At 41.8% G+C, this 17,988-nt stretch overlaps 1 protein-coding gene across 5 annotated transcripts in view; it reads left to right on the plus strand.

Annotated features, from left to right (window-relative positions):
• LOC111980126 (DDB1- and CUL4-associated factor 6) overlaps positions 1 to 17,988 on the plus strand; it is a 55,302-nt gene that overhangs the window by 5,317 nt on the left and 31,997 nt on the right. For all 5 annotated transcript variants that reach the window (XM_024010790.2, XM_024010805.2, XM_024010812.2 and 2 more), the window contains exons 2-3: positions 13,270 to 13,331; positions 17,313 to 17,405. In XM_024010790.2, the coding sequence (XP_023866558.1) occupies positions 13,270 to 13,331; positions 17,313 to 17,405 (155 nt within the window). The remainder of the gene's footprint in view (positions 1 to 13,269; positions 13,332 to 17,312; positions 17,406 to 17,988) is intronic.

Below are 17,988 nucleotides of genomic sequence, written 5' to 3' on the forward strand. Positions count from 1 at the left end.
TTGCTGCAGATGGTGTCACTGTGCATTGTTCAACAATTCAGCGCACTTTGCACAAGGAGAAGCTGTATGGGATGCGGAAGAAGCCTTTTCTGCACACACGCCACAGAGTCGCTTGAGGTATGCAAACGCACATTTGGACAAGCCAGCTTCATTTTGGAATAAGGTGCTGTGGACTGATGAAACAAAGATTTGAGTTATTTGGTCATAACAAGGGACGTTATGCATTGCGGCAAAAGAACACAGCGTTCCAAGAAAAACACTTGCTACCCACAGTAAAATTTGGTGGGGGTTCCATCATGCTGTGGGGCTGTGGGGCCAGTGCCGGTACTGGGAATCTTGTTAAAGTTGAGGGTCGCATGGATTCCACTCAATATCAGCAGATTCTTGGGAATAATGTTGAAGAATCGGTCACAAAGTTGAAGTTGCGCTGGATATTTCAATAAGACAACGACCCAAAACACTGCTCAAAATCTACCCGGGCATTTATGCAGAGGAACAAGTACAATGTTCTGGAATGGCCATCCCAGTCCCCAGCCCTGAATATCATTGAGATTCTGTGGGATGATTTGAAGCGGGCTGTCCATGCTCGGCAACCATCAAACCTAACTGAACTGGAGATGTTTTGTAAGGAGGAATGGTCCAAAATACCTTCATCCAGAATCCAGACACTCATTAGAGGCTATGGGAAGTGTCTAGAGGCTGTTATTTTAGCAAAATGAGGCTCTACTAAATATTGATGTGATTTTTCTATTGGGGTGCCCAAATTTATGCACCTGTGTAATTTTGTTTTAATGCATATTGAACATTTTCTGTTAATCCAATAAACATCATTTGACTACTGAAATATTACTGTGTCCATCAGTTATTTGATAGATCAAAATGAAATCGCTGATCCAAACACCCAATTATTTATAAATGGAAATCATGGAAATTGTCAGGGGTGCCCAAACTTTTTCACACGACTGTATTTGTATGAACATTTTGTTAACGCCTAGGCCATAGAGATGCTTTCAGGTAATGAACTCATTATTATGCATCAACATTTTAATTTGATTACAATTATTTATTGTTAATCATTCTTGAATTTGTTAGGCTATACAATTAATGAACTGATAATACAACTTTTTCCCCCAATTTGATATGATAGGATGTATAATATAATGCAATGTGAATAATGTTCATTAATGTTAATTTGTATATTAATAATAATAATCTGAAAATCAGTGTGAAATTAAATATTTCTCCTATTGTCCATGTCCATATAGACTAGGACAATGTGGTGAAGTTGTTATTCCTTATCCACCTAATGATTATTCTTTTAGTTTATTTTCTAGCATTTGCCTGTCTCATTTAATTACTGTCTGAATGAAGTGTCAAACCACCCCCCAAAATATGTAATTTTTGGGGGGGGATTAATTAGCATATGTTCAATTTCATCCCTCAAAAATCTCAAAGTAACAAAGTTGTCAAATTTTGTGTTAATTTAATGTTAAAAGCATCCGGAATACACCTGACCTGTGTTTGGAATTTATTTTATTTTGGGATTTTTTTRACCGTGCTCATATGCCTAAGCCATGTCAAAATACAAACTGACATGGTACACCCACACACAGTGTGGTGAAGAAGGCGCAACAGCGCCTCTTCAACTCAGGAGGCTGAAGAAATGTGGCTTGTCATCCAAAAACACTGACTAACTTTTACAGATCCACAATCGAGAGCATCCTGTCGGCTGTATCACAGCCTAGTATGGAAACTGATCCGCCCTCAACCGCAAGGCTCTCCTGAGGGTGGTGCGGTCTGCACAACGCATCACCAGGGGCAAACTACCTGCCCTACATGACACCTATAGCACCCGATGTCACAGGAAGGCAAAAAAGATAATCAAAGACAACAACCACCCGAGCCACTGCCTGTTCATACCGCTACCATCCAGAAGGCGAGGTCAATACAGGTGCATCAAAGCTGGGACCGAGAGACTGAAAAACAGCTTCTATCTCAAGGCCATCAGACTGCTAAACAGCAATCACTAACTCAAAGAGGCTGCTGCCTACATGGAGACCCAATCACTGGCCACTTTAATAAATGGATCACTCAAATCAAATTTATTTATATAGCCCTTCTTACATCAGCTGATATATCAAAGTTCTGTACAGAAACCCAGCCTAAAACCCCAAACAGCAAGCAATGCAGGTGTAGAAGCACGGTGGCTAGGAAAAACTCCCTAGAAAGGCAAAAACCTAGGAAGAAACCTAGAGAGGAACCAGGCTATGAGGGGTGGCCAGTCCTCTTCTGGCTGTGCCGGGTGGAGATTATAACAGAACATCGGCCAAGATGTTCAAATGTTCATAATGACCCAGCATGGTCAAATAATAATAATCACAGTAGTTGTCGAGGGTGCAGCAAGTCAGCACCTCAGGGAGTAAATGTCAGTTGGCTTTCATAGCCGATCATTAAGAGTATCTTCTACCGCTCCTGCGGTCTCTAGAGAGTTGAAAACAGCAGGTCTGGGACAGGTAGCACGTCCGGTGAACAGGTCCGGGTTCCATAGCCACAGGCAGAACAGTTGAAACTGGAGCAGCAGCACGGCCAGGTGGACTGGGACAGCAAGGAGTCATCATGCCAGTAGTCCTGAGGCATGGTCCTAGGCTCAGGTCTTCCGAGAGAGAGAAAGAGAGAATTAGAGAGAGCAACTTAAATTCACACAGGACACCGGATAAGACAGGAGAAATACTCCAGATATAACAGACTGACCCTAGCCCCCGCGATACAAACTAATGCAGCATAAATACTGGAGGCTGAGACCTGAGGGGTCAGGAGACACTGTGGCCCCATCCGATGATACCCCCGGACAGGGCCAAACAGGCAGGATATAACCCCGCCCACTTTGCCAAAGCACAGCCCCCACACCACTAGAGGGATATCTTCAACCACCAACTTACCATCCTGAGACAAGGCCGAGTATAGCCCACAAAGATCTCCACCACGGCACAAACCCAAGGGGGGGCTCCAACCCAGACTAGTTACCTCAAACAATGCCACTTTAATAATGTTTACATATCTTACATTACTCATATGTTATATACTGTATTTTATACCATCTATTGCACCTTGCCTATGCCGCTCGGCCATCACTCATCCATATATTCTTATGTACATATTCTCATTTACCCCTTTTTAATTTGTGTGTATTAAGTAGTTAGATCACTTTTTATATACTGCGCTGTGGAACCAGAAGCACAAGCATTTCGCTACACACTCGCATTAACATCTGCTAACCATGTGTATGTGACCATACATTTGATTTGTTATTGTAGAATTACAGGAAATCTTCCGGGAAGCCAAACCCAGTCCCCTGTCTAGGGGTTATGAAATTTCACAGAGCAAATCTCACTCCTAGCTTTTTTTTTAAGCCCTGAATTAGTAAATATGATTTTATTATGATTGAAGACATCCGTCTGTCTGACTAGCAAACCTTGGCATTTCAGGGCAAGAACAATGTAAACACTTAACATAAAACCATTGCTGAACTTGAACTGTGTGTAATTACTAACATCCAGACAGGTAAAATGCTCTCTTTCTGTCTTCTTTTCATTTCTTAGACAAGTTTCCAATGTTTATCTCCCACTGGGTTCTGGCATCTGTTAGAGGATGGGCGATTCTAAAGAATTTATGCTCATGTTTAAAATCAGTTTGAAGTAACTTTAAAAAATCTGTCATATCCCTAATGAATGAGGAAGACCCCATACAGCAGCTAATTGGGATCCATAATAAATACAAATAGGGGCCATGGTGGCTTGTGTATTTTCAAACCCATTCTTTTTTTTCAGTATCAAATGTTATTAGTCACATGCGCCGAATACACCAGGTGTAGACCTTACAATGATGCTTTCTTACGAGCCCCTAACCAACAATGCAGCGCTCAGTCTAGTGTTGATATAAACAGATAGAACATTCAACACATGCAGTAGACCCCATACACATGAACTCTCCCTCCTACCCATCCAGTCCTCTGCTCTGCGTGTAGAGCGGTGTGTGTGTGTGGGACGGGGCCAGGAATTGAATAATTGATCATAATCTTTGACACCCTGCTGGATTTCACAGAACTACAGCACAAACATCATCATTGCTTCCTTCCGCCCAGACACGGCTCTCCATTCATCTCAGTTACGTTTCATGAGTGACAGATTTAATTGAGACACAACATGAGCACATATTGGAGGATTCCGTAAGAAAAGCCCACAGCCAAAGCTTTAAAATCAGAGTGAGTGTTCAAAGGCACTGGCAATGCTGTTTGTTTTCTTTGACTCACTGGAAAATAATCCATTGATTCGGGGCAAATGGGCTACTCAAAATATAACTCAGAGAGACTCTAAAATGAATCTGCTTAAGTGGAAATTGTACTGGCAGGAGACCACTTTTGTGATAGCAAATTCATCAGGGACCCCCTCAAAATCAGAACACAACTCAGACTTTTAGAGTGCGATTAAAAAATGGTACAGGTGACATGGGCAGCCACCCAGGTCGGCATCTTGCCGGGCCGGCATGGGGGGCCCGCACAAAAACAATTGGAATGGTGACATTTGCACGATCGGTTTTCTATCGCTCATTTGCACGTCACGTCAATGATATCATGTCACTGTGTGGGACTGTGGGTCAATTAACCTTGTAGGAGTGGGCGCCCTGATTCTAGTTTGTGAGCTAGGCAGGCTACTGTCTGGGAAGGTCTCCCACTCAGATGGGGGTGGGGGTAGGTTGACATCAGGTCTCCCCACTGGAAGCCCGAGGTAGGGGGAGCGGGAGATTCTATCAAATAGCGCACCTGTAACTTTGAACAGTACTAATGCAATTGGTTAAATCAGTCACACTACGAAATGTTACCAAATAAACCACAATTCATTCATAATACTGTGAATATATAGTTTCACAGACAAATTGTAGAATTTTTTTCTGGTTTGTACGAAATCGTTAAGAATAATATAAAACCAGTCTGCACACCACCAAGGTGAATTGGTTTAGTCTTGACTCTTGTTTGACAGTGTTGGGGGATGGGTAATGTATTGGTGCTCGAGTGCCAAATCAACACATTTGTTTCTATTTGTCTTTGTTAATTCTTTTTGATATTTATGAGTCTTATTTTTGTATATATTTTAATATTTATTAGTTTTAAGTATTTTGATAATTTATTTATGTTGTTCCAAATGTCTGAATAAAAATTAGTCAGTGCAGAATGGTGTTTTTTCTTTTTTTTGGCGCTGAAGGGGGGGTTCGCCCAGGGAGCCATACAAGCTAGAACCGCCACTGTGTGGTATACAAGGAGTTTAAAAATGACTGCTGCAACGCATTGCTGGACTACCAAGTCTTTGGCCCTGGGAAATAACATTTTAAAGGCCCCCCTCTTTGTATCGGAGAGGAAATGTTATAGTGTTCAAGGTAATTTCCTGTAATTCTACACATTTAGTCATGGGACAGAAGGACAATTTTGCTGTTTTTAATGCTTCGATTTAAAGTGCATTTATGTTTATAAATGTTTTTTGTGGGAATACAAGAAGTATTGAGTTGACAACTGGATCATTGGAGTACAGTGGATTCCTGTGAACCTCCCAGTTGTATCTAAGGGTAGCCAATATTGTAAATAAGTAATATTACATTGTATTTTATTGCACCCTCTAAACTTGTTCCATGAACCCCCTTGGCCAAATTTGTTGAATCTGTTGTTACTAGCACATCTATTTATTTATAAGTAAATAATATTATATACATACACACATTATATTATTACCCTGCAGTACCCCCTTTTGGGAACCACTGGTCTAGAGAAGATAACCTAGTCTCTTTCAACAGCTGCAGTGCCTGCAAGGAACAGAGTCCTATGTGTATGGAACACCAGACTACATGATCTTAAGAGTAAACAGTAGGCATATGACAGAGGCTACGGTTCAGTTATGGGATCATAAAAGTCAAAATGACCATAACGGTCCACTGTTACTATAATGACAACATGTATTCCCTTTTCTTCCTGATATTTCTTCATTGCCTGCAGCTCCGTAGTGGTTGTTTTACAAACCTTCAGCTGTCTTCTCCTACACGCCACTCTTCCTGGGGTTGGCTCTCCATTACACTGACTGGCATCCCAAGTGTGTGGGCCAGGACTACACTGGTGTTTCTCTGGTAGTTTGGGTACTGGTTATGTGCACTTAACTCAGAGGACACTGACTTAACTGCTCAAGGCTTTTACTTTTTCCTTCACAAAAAGCTATGATGCCGTGATAAAACATGACATTGTTTTTATATGCCTAGGCTATTTTCTCAATAGAAAATCGAATTCAATGTTTTCAATGTTCTGTGCTTATGGTAGGCTATGTGATTTCCCCTCCCATCTGTTGTGTTGCCCTCAGCTAACATGGATTTCAACTATGTCCACTGTGTTCTTTTATTGTGTTTCATCGTGTGATGTCACACTTGCTGGTGGAAAATAGTAATCAAGCTCCATAGAATCTTACTGCCATTTTGTTATTCACCCTTCAAGAGGATTATGAAATACGATGCATATGTCCTTGGTATTTGATTGCTATAAAAACACGTACCAAGCTCTACTAGGCTGACTGACATGTTGAATCAGGGAGTTGTCCCTGTGAGGACTGAGGAGTGCACTGCCTCCTTCCAATTACTAATGCCTGCAGATTTGGTTATGTTGAAATTTCCTATTGAGATATAGCTTTAGGCTGATCTTGTATGTTAAGCTTTATCATGAATCTGATCTCTGTGAGTCAGTAGTGAGGAAGTTGCTTTAAGAGACATCTAGAGGTGTGATCTTCTGCAGGTTTCAAATCCTCTGTTCCCCGAAGATAAATAACAATTAGGCCTACAACATGTTTGAAAAGCTACAGTATCAACCACCGCGCAGTGCGTAGCAACAAAGCTATGTTCATTGTATCCTTTGTGATCTTGACTTAAAGTTGCCTCTGCTTTCATAAACATAATGGAAATGACAGACACTAAGTGCTGACCAGGCCATTCAGGATATCAGCCATCTTCAAATAGTCCCAGACAGTCTCAGTTACTGATAGGATGCAAATATTAGCAGACATCTCCATCCACACCAGTGGTTTAACCTCTCTAGGGTACGTGAGACGTTAGCGTCCCACCTCTTCAACAGCCAGTGAAACTGCTGGGCGCCAAATTCAATTACAGAAATACTCATTATAAAAATTCTGAAAACAAAACATATTTTACATAGGTTTAAAGATTAACTTCTTGTGAATCCAACCACGGTGTCAGATTTAAAAAATGCTTTACGGCGAGAGCATACCTTACGATTATTTGAGAACATAGCCCAGCAGACAAATCATTACAAACAGTAACCAGCCAAGTAGAAGCGTTACACAAGTCAGAAATAGAGATAAAATGAATCCCTTACCTTTGATGATCTTCATATGGTTGCACTCAGCAGACATTAATTTACTCAGTAAATGTTCCTTTTGTTCGATAAAGTCTCTTTATATCCAAAAACCTCTGTTTTGTTCGCGTTTTCTTCAGTAATCCACAGGCTCAAACGCAGTCAAAACAGGCAGACAAAAAAATCAAAATTGTATCCGTAAAGTTCATAGAAACATGTCAAACGATGTTTATATTAAATCATCAGGTTGTTTTTAGCCTAAATAATCTATAATATTTCAACCGGACAATAACGTCGTCAATATAAAAGGTAAACAAGAAAGGCACTCTCTCGGTCGTGCGCATGAAAAAGCTCTGTGACACTTTAGGGTCCACTCATTCAGACTGCTCTTCCTCATTTTCAGAATACAAGCCTGAAACAATTTCTAAAGACTGTTGACATCTAGTGGAAGGCATAGGGACTGCAATTTGAGTCCTAAGTCAATGGATACTGTAATGGCGTTGAATAGAAAACTACAAAACCCCCCCAAAAAACGACTTCCCGAATGGATTTTTCTCAGGTTTTCGCCTGCCAAATTAGTTCTGTTATACTCACAGACACTATTTTAACAGTTTTGGAGACTTTGGAGTGTTTTCTATACAAATCTACCAGTTATATGCATATCATATCTTCTAGGCCCGAGAAGCAGGCAGTTTAATTTGGGCATGCTTTTCATCCAAAATTTCGAATGCTGCCCCCTACCCTAGAGAAGTTAAGCAGAGACGGTAGAGAAAGCCAGACATTCTACTCACAAATTTTTTCTGATCGGGGTGGGACCAACTTAGTCTACTTTTTGCCCCTGCCCTGCAGAGGGGTTCCCCAGGGCTAGACTTCTTACTGGCAGGTTTTTTCTGGTCGCAGTGGGTGGGCCGAGCGGGAGGGGACAATAAGTACACCAAAGCCAGCTGTTCCGTCTCTCGCATGAGCATGCCAGATACTATAGAGGAACCGTTACTCATGTGGGGAAAAGCACGCTCACGTGAGAGGAAACGCCAGGTGGGAAGCTACCTTGTAGTTAATTGCGGTCACCGTTGTCCGAGGTCTGAATCAGTCACTGATTTAGAAGGAGAGGATGAAAACCAGAAGTGTTTTTACCCTCCAGGACAGTTTTATTTAGTTATTTCACCTTTATTTAACCGGTAGGCTAGTTGAGAACAAGTTCTCATTTGCAACTGTGACCTGGCCAAGATAAAGCATAACAATTCGACACATACAACAACACAGAATGGAATAAACAAAAAGCAATCAATAATACAGTAGAACAAAAGAAAACAAAAAGTCTATATACAGTGAGTGCAAATGAGATAAGATAAGGGAGTTAAGGCAATAAATAGGCCATGGTGGCGAAGTAATTACAATATAGCAATTAAACACTGGAATGGTAGATGTGCATAAGATGAATGAGCAAGTAGAGATACTGGGGTGCAAAGGAGCAATATAAATAAATAAATAAATACAGTATGGGGATGAGGTAGATAGATGGGCTGTTTACAGGTGGGCTATGTACAGGTGCAGTGATCTGTGAGCTGCTCTGACAGCTGGTGCTTAAAGCTAGTGATGGAGATATGAGTCTCCAGCTTCAGAGATTTTTGCAGTTCCTTCCAGTCATTGGCAGCAGAGAACTGGAAGGAAAGACGACCAAAGGAGGAATTGGCTTTGGGTGACCAGTGAGATATACCTGCGTGCTACGAGTGGGTGCTGCTATAGTGAGCTGAGATAAGGCGGGGCTTTACCTAGCAGAGACTTGCAGATAACCTGTAGCCAGTGGGTTTGGCGACGAGTATGAAGCGAGGGCCAACCAACGAGAGCGTACAGGCGGCAATGGTGGGTAGTGTATGGGGCTTTGGTGACAAAACGGATGGCACTGTGATAGACTGCATCCAGTTTGTTGAGTAGAGTGTTGGAGGCTATTTTGTAAATGACATCGGCGAAGTCAAGGATCGGTAGGATAGTCCAGTTTTACGAGGGTATGTTTGGCAGCATGAGTGAAGGATGCTTTGTTGTGATATAGGAAGCCGATTCTAGATTTAATTTTGGATTGGAGATGCTTAATGTGAGTCTGGAAGGAGAGTTTACAGTCTAACCAGACACCTAGGTATTTGTAGTTATCCACATATTCTAAGTCAGAGCCGTCCAGAGTAGTGATGTTGGACAGGCGGGCAGGTGCGGGCAGTGATCGATTGAATAGCATGCATTTAGTTTGACTTGCGTTTAAGAGCAGTTGGAGGCCACGGAAGGAGAGTTGTATGACATTGAAGCTCGTCTGGAGGTTAGTTAACAGTGTCCAAAGAGGGGCCAGAAGTATACCGAATGGTGTCGTCTGCGTAGAGGTGGATCAGAGAATCACCAGCAGCAAGAGCAACATCATTGATGTATACAGAGAAGAGAGTCGGCCCGAGAATTGAACCCTGTGGCACCCCCATAGAGACTGCCAGAGGTCCGGGCAACAGGCCCTCCGATTTGACACACTGAACTCTATCAGAGAAGTAGTTGGTAAACCAGGCGAGGCAATAATTTGGGAAACCAAGGCTGTCGAGTCTGCCAATAAGAATGTGGTGATTGACAGAGTCGAAAGCCTTGGCCAGGTCGATGAATATGGCTGCGCAGTAATGTCTCTTATTGATGGCGGTTATGATGTCGTTTAGGACCTTGGGCGTGGCTGAGGTGCACCCATGACCAGCTCTGAAACCAGATTGCAAAGCGGAGTCATTGAACAGTCATTGAACAGCCCTGCTATAGGCTATATGACATGCATGCTATCTGGGGCTACTGGTATGCTGAATTAGCCTTTTCTATCTGTGGCCAAGTTAACCTAACTGGGATTTGTATTGAGTTTTGTTTGAGTGAGGATTAGCAGGCCCAGGTGTGGGGCAGGTGGTTTACGGATTGGGCTAGCCTAGCACTGCATTTAGCTTAGCGCTACATTTAGCTTGACTAGGCTGGGTGTGTTGGTAGAGCTGTCATTGTCAAATGACCGGAGAGACCCTAGCATGTAATCACACCAGTAAGAGGCTAAGTTTAGCACTGTGGAAGGAGGGCTAGTATTCCATTTGTGGAATATAAATCTCAACCAAGGCCAGAAATATACTTCAAGGGAGAGTTAGGCCTAATCATAGAACATTTAAGGCTATTTTGCACAGTCCTCTTCACCCATGAGATTTAGTGAGATCAAATTACATGGTTTCAGCTAAATATGCTAATTCAATCATCATCATAATCTTCATGTAACTTTCTCATGACCAAGGCCTATCAGCAAATGAACGAGGGGGAAGGGACATTTTGGTCTGTTGTCTTGCTCTTTTTGGATGTTTGACTTTAAATATCGGAAGGTTGAAAGACAAAGGAGGGAATATAGATACAATGGAGACATCTCTGCCTATTTTGTTGAATAGCTGTTTTGAGCCGTATTCTCAAGTCTTCAATATTCCACTMCTTCAATGTTGAAAAAGCTTTATTTTGCTGCAGCCGAAGCTGTTACTTCCAGAAAGTGTTACAGTCGAATGGSAAGCTTTCAGGCTTGTTTTTGAGGACATCACTGACCTGGGAAGAGCTCTGTTGATTTGAATCTATTCCTCAACACTCTCAAAATGGATTGTCTGTGAAAAGAATATGTCAGAGGGGTGTGGGTGGGTATGGCAACCTGGAATATTGATATAGTCAGGCGCTTTGTTTTGATTTGAACAGCAATGCACTAGAACCTAGCTGTAGAACAAAAGCTGATATTGTGCCTTGAATGCACTTACTAACTTGGAGCTCAGACTTCAATACGATTACAGAGCATTGGCTTGTTTTGTTTGTTAATTTATTTATCATCTTACCTATTTATTTACCCCTGTCTCTCTCTTATTGAATGGGACAGTCCAATTTAATCTGGCCAGGCGGTCCCATACACGTAGTGTCATTGTTTATATGAGGGCAATTCCACGATAACGGAATTAGGTTGAGACTCCAGATTTTTCACTTGAAAATGTATACCAAACAAAAACCATTGATTTCAAAGTGTAACAAACGATACAACTATATGCACTAGGACTACTTTGAACAATTTCCACAGAATATTTATAAAAACATATTTACAGGAAGAACTGTGCAGATACAACGTTTGGTAAAATAATAATGAGGGAGATTTTACTGTAATTCTGTTACCAAACATTGCATCTGCACAGTTTTTCTAGTCATTTCTTTATATATTTTATTTTTATACTGTGTAAATTATTCCAAATAATCATTGTGTATAGAGTTGTATGGTTTAAAAAAAATGAAATCCATGTTTTTTTTGTTTGGCATTCAGCATAATTTCGTTACCATTGGCATTTCAGGACCGGCACCGAGGCACACTAGGTTACAGAGGCAGGCCATAGTGTCAATGACTGTCTACTTTGCCTTTTGACAATGGCCTTGTACTTTCAATGCACAGTAGTCTGTCATAGTGGATGATGGAACTAAGGACTTCCTTTCCATGCCCTCTACATTCATTCAGTATACCTGGAATGCTTATTAGATTCTAGACTGTCATCTCTTTACCTGACAGGGTTAAATGGCATGAATTCTCTCACAATGTTTTTTTTTTCTTCGTACAGTTCTAAKGCAAGTTTAATACTTTTTAAGGTAAGGTGATGTATTTTAGAACCTGGATCTAGCCTAGCCTAATACATTGTAGGTTTGGGAGCAAGTTTACTCATAAAATAGCCAACTGCCAAACCTTTTTTAATGACAGTCTATTTGACGACAGGATAGTCAGAGTAGGCAGCCTGCTCATTTGATCCCCTATCCCTGTGACGGTGACAGCGGATGCGAGGGATGCTTCCTCAAGATGAGTAATACGTTATAAGCTATGGAAAGATTGACTACAACGATTCTAACGTAACGTTTTATTTCTTTCCCTACTCCCTCTTTAATACTAAGAGCAGAGGCAGGAAAACAAAACAATTGCAAAACAAAATACACCCTTATAAATGGTTCCAAAACTTCTMCTCTAGGGTATTGCCCATATAATTAGGAATCAGAATACTAGAATGGAAATGAACCTTCCTTTTATGATGGTCCAAAGGTCAGCCATGTTGGTCAGGGAGTTTGCCAACCATGGTTTGCCTGCCAATGTTGTGATAAATTCTTCACATTCATTGTTTTACACAATATCTTATCTGCACTGTGTGTTAGCTAGCTAGGCAGCCAGTTTTAGATAATGATTCCATATATTTTTTCAAATTAACTGGCAACATTTCACAGCCATACACTGGCTCAAATCAGTTTATAGGACTAAGACAAGTTGTAAATGCAACAAGTAATGATATTGTATCATATAATAGCACTCACAGCTTTACAAGAAAACACAATTTGAGTCATTTATGGTCCGTTTACATATATTTTACAGGCTATTTATACAGTATTGATATAAAACCTGTATAAACTGTATTATATGACAATATTTTAGGTTGACTATAGTTCCATTACACAATTGCTGATAAATCACATGCGCTACTTTATGTTTCCTGCATAAGTAAAAACAGGAAATGCATCAGCTATGCCTCTACTGCCATTCATTCCAATTAGACTGGTTTTGCATTTCTCCCTGACCAAGATGGCTGCCATTTTCGCCTCCTTACTGAACTTTGAGGGTTAATGACATAACCCCTCTATCAATTTAATAGGAACTCCATGGTATGTTTGGCCATTTCTATGTAATTTACCCTAGTTGATGATGCCCTTGTTGTTGACTTGAATTTCATCAATAAGATTGAATGCTGACTGAAGTAGTCCAATGATGTATGAAAGTAACATATCGTGGTAACAATTGTGACTTGCTAATAAGGTGTTTCTTCTGTTTCTGCCAGGGAGAAGAGAATTTGTCCAGCGGCTGAAACTCGAAGCGACACTCAATGTTCACGATGGCTGTGTGAGTATGCGTTACCCACCGTGTGTGGCTGTGGTGTACTCTGTGCCCATAACTGTCCCTCCTTGCATCTTTAGAGCACGTCACCCTCCCCACTCTGTCGGTCAGTGTGTGAAACCCTGTGTCAGACAGACAGAAAGCAGAGCTCAGTGTGAGTGTTGAGCTCTGGCCAGACTGCTCATACTCTGTGAAACCTGAGGCAGCCATACGGCCAGTCACACGCCCTGTCACACTGTTACACCCTGCCAGTCACTCCTTCTACCACTGCACAACAACTTTAAACTGCCTGATGCTGGTTTGGGTCAAGGATTCTGTCCTTCTCGTCCTGTCTGTTCAGTTGGTTGGAGGAAAATAAAGAGAGAAACGATAAAGGATTGACAAAACTTCTGTATAGTACAAACAAAATGTCTTCCGTATGGAATCCCCTCGTACAACTTCCTGCCACATTCCCTGCTTGTAGGCTACATTCAGATAATCGTCCGAGCGAGTTCTGTCAAATTGCGTATTCTCTCAGACCAGTAGCTTGGAAGAGTTTGTCATCGCTCCCACCTACCAAGTCCTTATCAGTGCATATGAAGGATGCAAAGGAGACATAAGAAAGCCATTTAATTTTTTTWATGTCTATCCGCTTACTGAATCACCATCCACTCTCTGTCTCCGTGAGGACCTGTCTGTCTCATCTTGGATACCTGAATCCACTTGAGTTGTCAACCCCTGTCTTCCATCAACAGGAAGTGATCGAGGAAGAATTGCCCTCCAACATGTGTTACTGGTGCCATTCTGACTCACAACGCCTATTAGGCTATTACGAGTGACATGATGTTGCGTTAATGCTGGTGGCCATCACTTTTCAGTTCCCCAAATCCCAGCATGACTTCTATTGCAGGAGATGTTGGAAGAGATTACATGTAGGCTTGATCTACTCTGTAGATAACATTACTGTACAGTACTGGATCAAAGTAGTAGCATAATACCTCATGTATTGTCATTTAGGCTGTTATTACACTTGACTAAAATACCCAGTTCTTAAACAGCCCCTTTCCCCTTGTTCCTCCTCCTTGCTGTAGGCATATTCAGACCTGAATTTCTAAATTGGATTTAGGGGAAGCTTGTGACATCTTGCTGCGCACTTCTATCCACTTTCTATAGATCTGCATCAAAAGTCCAGAGGCTTGGGCTAAGGGAAAAAGCTACTGTAGAGTTTGGTTTCAGACTTATTCAGAATAAGGCTAGTCTGACTCTGAAGGGCCAGGTTGTGTCAGGTTGAGTTGAGGCTGGGGGTGGCGGACCTGGTCAGCCAGGGGCTCACTGAGTGGTCTGGGTGGCATAAGGACTCTGACCTAGACACAGACACACAGTATTCCTACAGAGTGCTATCAAGTAGGATCAGTATACAACACAACGGGCTGAATGAGTGCTGCAGGTGACGGGATAGGTCAGTATTCGGGTCAAGCTACAGTCTGCTTGAACAGCAAAGATGGTGGTTGTGGTCATAGTGATGATAATGATTTCCTCAGTTTCATGTTAGCAACAACCTCCACTTACCACAATGTTAGGCCTGAAGATATTGAATATGCAAGATAAAAATATGATACTACCAATGATATTAACGCGACAGGTTTTTTTCAGTGTATAGCATATTTATTACACAATCTAGGCCTACATARTTTTTACAATACTTTTCTGAAACATGAAAGGTTGTCCTTTCCTAAGGGGATACAGGTGAACAGCAGTGTAGCCTTTCCTAGCATGCCTGTGTTGTCCTGGCAACTACTGAAACACAGTGTTAGCAGAGTGGTGACTCCCCCTTGGGAGAGACTTCAGCTTTCTTTATCAGTAACCTATAATTTGTCTGTTTCCAATGCATGCATGACATCATGCCCCACATTTAGTGACCTCCCCTTTTGTGTCTGTCTATTTCTAATATTAACCATCCAGCATAGCTCTAATTACAGCACGTGTGTTCTTTTAGCACGTAACAGACCACTCTTATTAAGCTCGTGTATTTTCTCAAAGTGTTGCGAGCAGTTTCTTTGAAATGACAGCCATTCTGTGAAAAATGCAATAACGTTTACAGTGTTTTTTAAAGCTGCTCGACGAGGGAAGGACAGTAAATAATGACCGGGGATGAAATGGAGATTAAATCACCCAGAAAGACTATTTGGGAATGGTGAGGTGGGGGGTGGACGGGGAGGAGGGGTCCAGTTGGGTTTGGCAATGAAGAGGGATTGTGTGACCAACCTTGTTGCACACTGATGGGACTCGCCCTAGAAATAGAGGGAGGAGAGTGTATTAAACTCTGCTGGAGAACTTAATGAATTATTGATCTATGGTCGCGAAGACACGGTGCCTAGAGAAGGCACGAAATGTGTGCTCTGTGTTGCAGATATAGAATGTTCCATTATACACTAAACAAAAACTCAACATGCAACAATTTCAAAGATTTTTCTGAGTTACAGTTCATATAGGGAAATCAGTCAATTGAAATCAATTCACTAGACCCTAATGTATGGATTGCACATGACTGGTCACAGATACCTTCAAAAAAGTAGGGGCGTGGATCAGAAAACCAGTCACTATCTGTTGTGACTACCATTTGCCTCATGCAGCGCGTCACATCTCCTTCACATAGAGCTGATCAGGCTGTTGATTGTGGCCTGTGGAATGTTTTCCTACACCTCTTCAATGRTTGTGCGAAGTTGCTGGATATTGGCGGGAACTGGAACATGCTGTCGTACACGTCGATCCAGAGCATCCCAAACAGGCTCAATGGGTGACATGTCTGGTCAGTATGCAGGCTTCCAGGAATTGTGACATGGGGCCGTGCATTATCATGCTGAAACATGAGGTGATGGCGGTGGATGAATGGCACGACAATGGGCCTCAGGATCTCGTCACAGTATCTCTGTGCATTCAAATTGCCATCGATTAAAATGCAATTGTGTTCATTATCCGTAGCTTTTGCTTGCCCATACCATAACCGCACTGCCAGCTTGGGGCACTCTGTTCACAACGTTGATATCAGCAAACCGCTCGCCCACATCTGCCATCTGCCCGGTACAGTTGAAACCGGGATTCATCTGTGACGAGCACACTTTTCCAATGTGGCTGTGGCCATCAAAGGTGAGCATTTTCCCACTGATGTTGGTTACGACGCCGAACTGCAGTCATGTCAAGACCCTGTTGAGGACAACGAGCACGCAGATGAGCTTCCCTGAGAAGGTTTCTGACAGTTTGTGGAGAAATTATTCGGTAGTGCAAACCCACAGTTTCATCAGCTGTCCGGGTGGCTGGTCTCAGATGATCCCGCAGGTGAAGAAGCCGGATGTGGAGGTCCTGGGCTGGCGTGGTTACACGGCGTCTGCGTTTGTGAGGAAAGTTTGGACGTACTGCCAAATTTGCTAAAACGACGTTGGAGGCGGCTTATGGTAGAGAAATGAACATTCAATTCTCTGGCAACAGCTCTGGGGGACATTCCTGCAGTCAGCATGCCAATTGCACACTCCCTCAACTTGAGACATCGGTGGCATTGTGTTGTTTGACAAAACTTCACATTTTAAAGTGGCCTTTTGTCCCCATGATCAAGCTGTTTAATCAGCTTCTTGATATGCCACACCTGTCAGGTGGGTGGATTATCTTGGCAAAGGAGAAATGCTCACTAACAGGGATATAAACAAATTTGTGCAAAACTCTGCAAGAAAGAAGCTTTTTGTGCATATGGAAAATTTCTGGTGTCTTTTATTTCAGCTCATGAAACATGGGACCAACACTTTAAATGTTGCGTTTTATGTTTTTGTTCAGAATAGTTTGTTTCTCATTTGGTGAACTTTCACCTGGTTTCTATTTGACCGAGGGACGATAACGCTTTGATGTTATACCTTAGATTGGGTTAGGAATTCCACAGTTGTAGACAAAGCTGTTTTCAGTATTATTATTATGTGCTGAGGCCAAGTGTGAACTCACACTGTATTTTGTCCCAATCAGGTCAATACTATATCCTGGAACGATACCGGYGAGTACATCTTGTCAGGGTCGGACGATACCAACCTGGTCATCACAAACCCATACAACAGAAAGGTAAGGTGTTAGTCAGATTCTAGTTAAAAAATATGATTTTTGTTAAAAAAAGATGTGATAATAAAACAGTGCAGGTAAAAAAAAATAGATGAAAAAAAGTGTTCAGGTTAGGTTGGAAACACAAAACAGAAAACAGATTATTCATTCAAACATATGACCTTACATCACCAACATCCTGTTTTTATTACACAGTTACATGGTCTACCTGGGGTGAAATTATAATGGATTGGATGTGTAGATAGTGCTCATTATATGGAGGAGAACTTACCTACTGAAAGATCTTTATCGCCGATAAAGACGGACAGAGAAAAAAACTGACAGTGAGTAGACGTCTATAAACCTCCCATCAGCTTAATCAACAGTCAAAGAAATTGACTGTTGAGAGATTCTGAAAATGAACAATTGCTGATCCAACCTCTCATTCTCTTGTGTTGATGTGGAACATGACCTTGGTCAATTGGGTGCTTTGGATTCTCGTAGGATTTTTTTCAGTGCCCGGCTATGCATCATGTATACCCTCTTCTATTTTACAATCTTGTCCAATAATTTACTTTTGATAAGCATCTCAGTCAGCAGCACCACC

This window comes from Salvelinus sp. IW2-2015, linkage group LG2 (genome assembly GCF_002910315.2).
Source record: "Salvelinus sp. IW2-2015 linkage group LG2, ASM291031v2, whole genome shotgun sequence".
In the NCBI taxonomy this organism is placed as follows: domain Eukaryota; kingdom Metazoa; phylum Chordata; class Actinopteri; order Salmoniformes; family Salmonidae; genus Salvelinus; species Salvelinus sp. IW2-2015.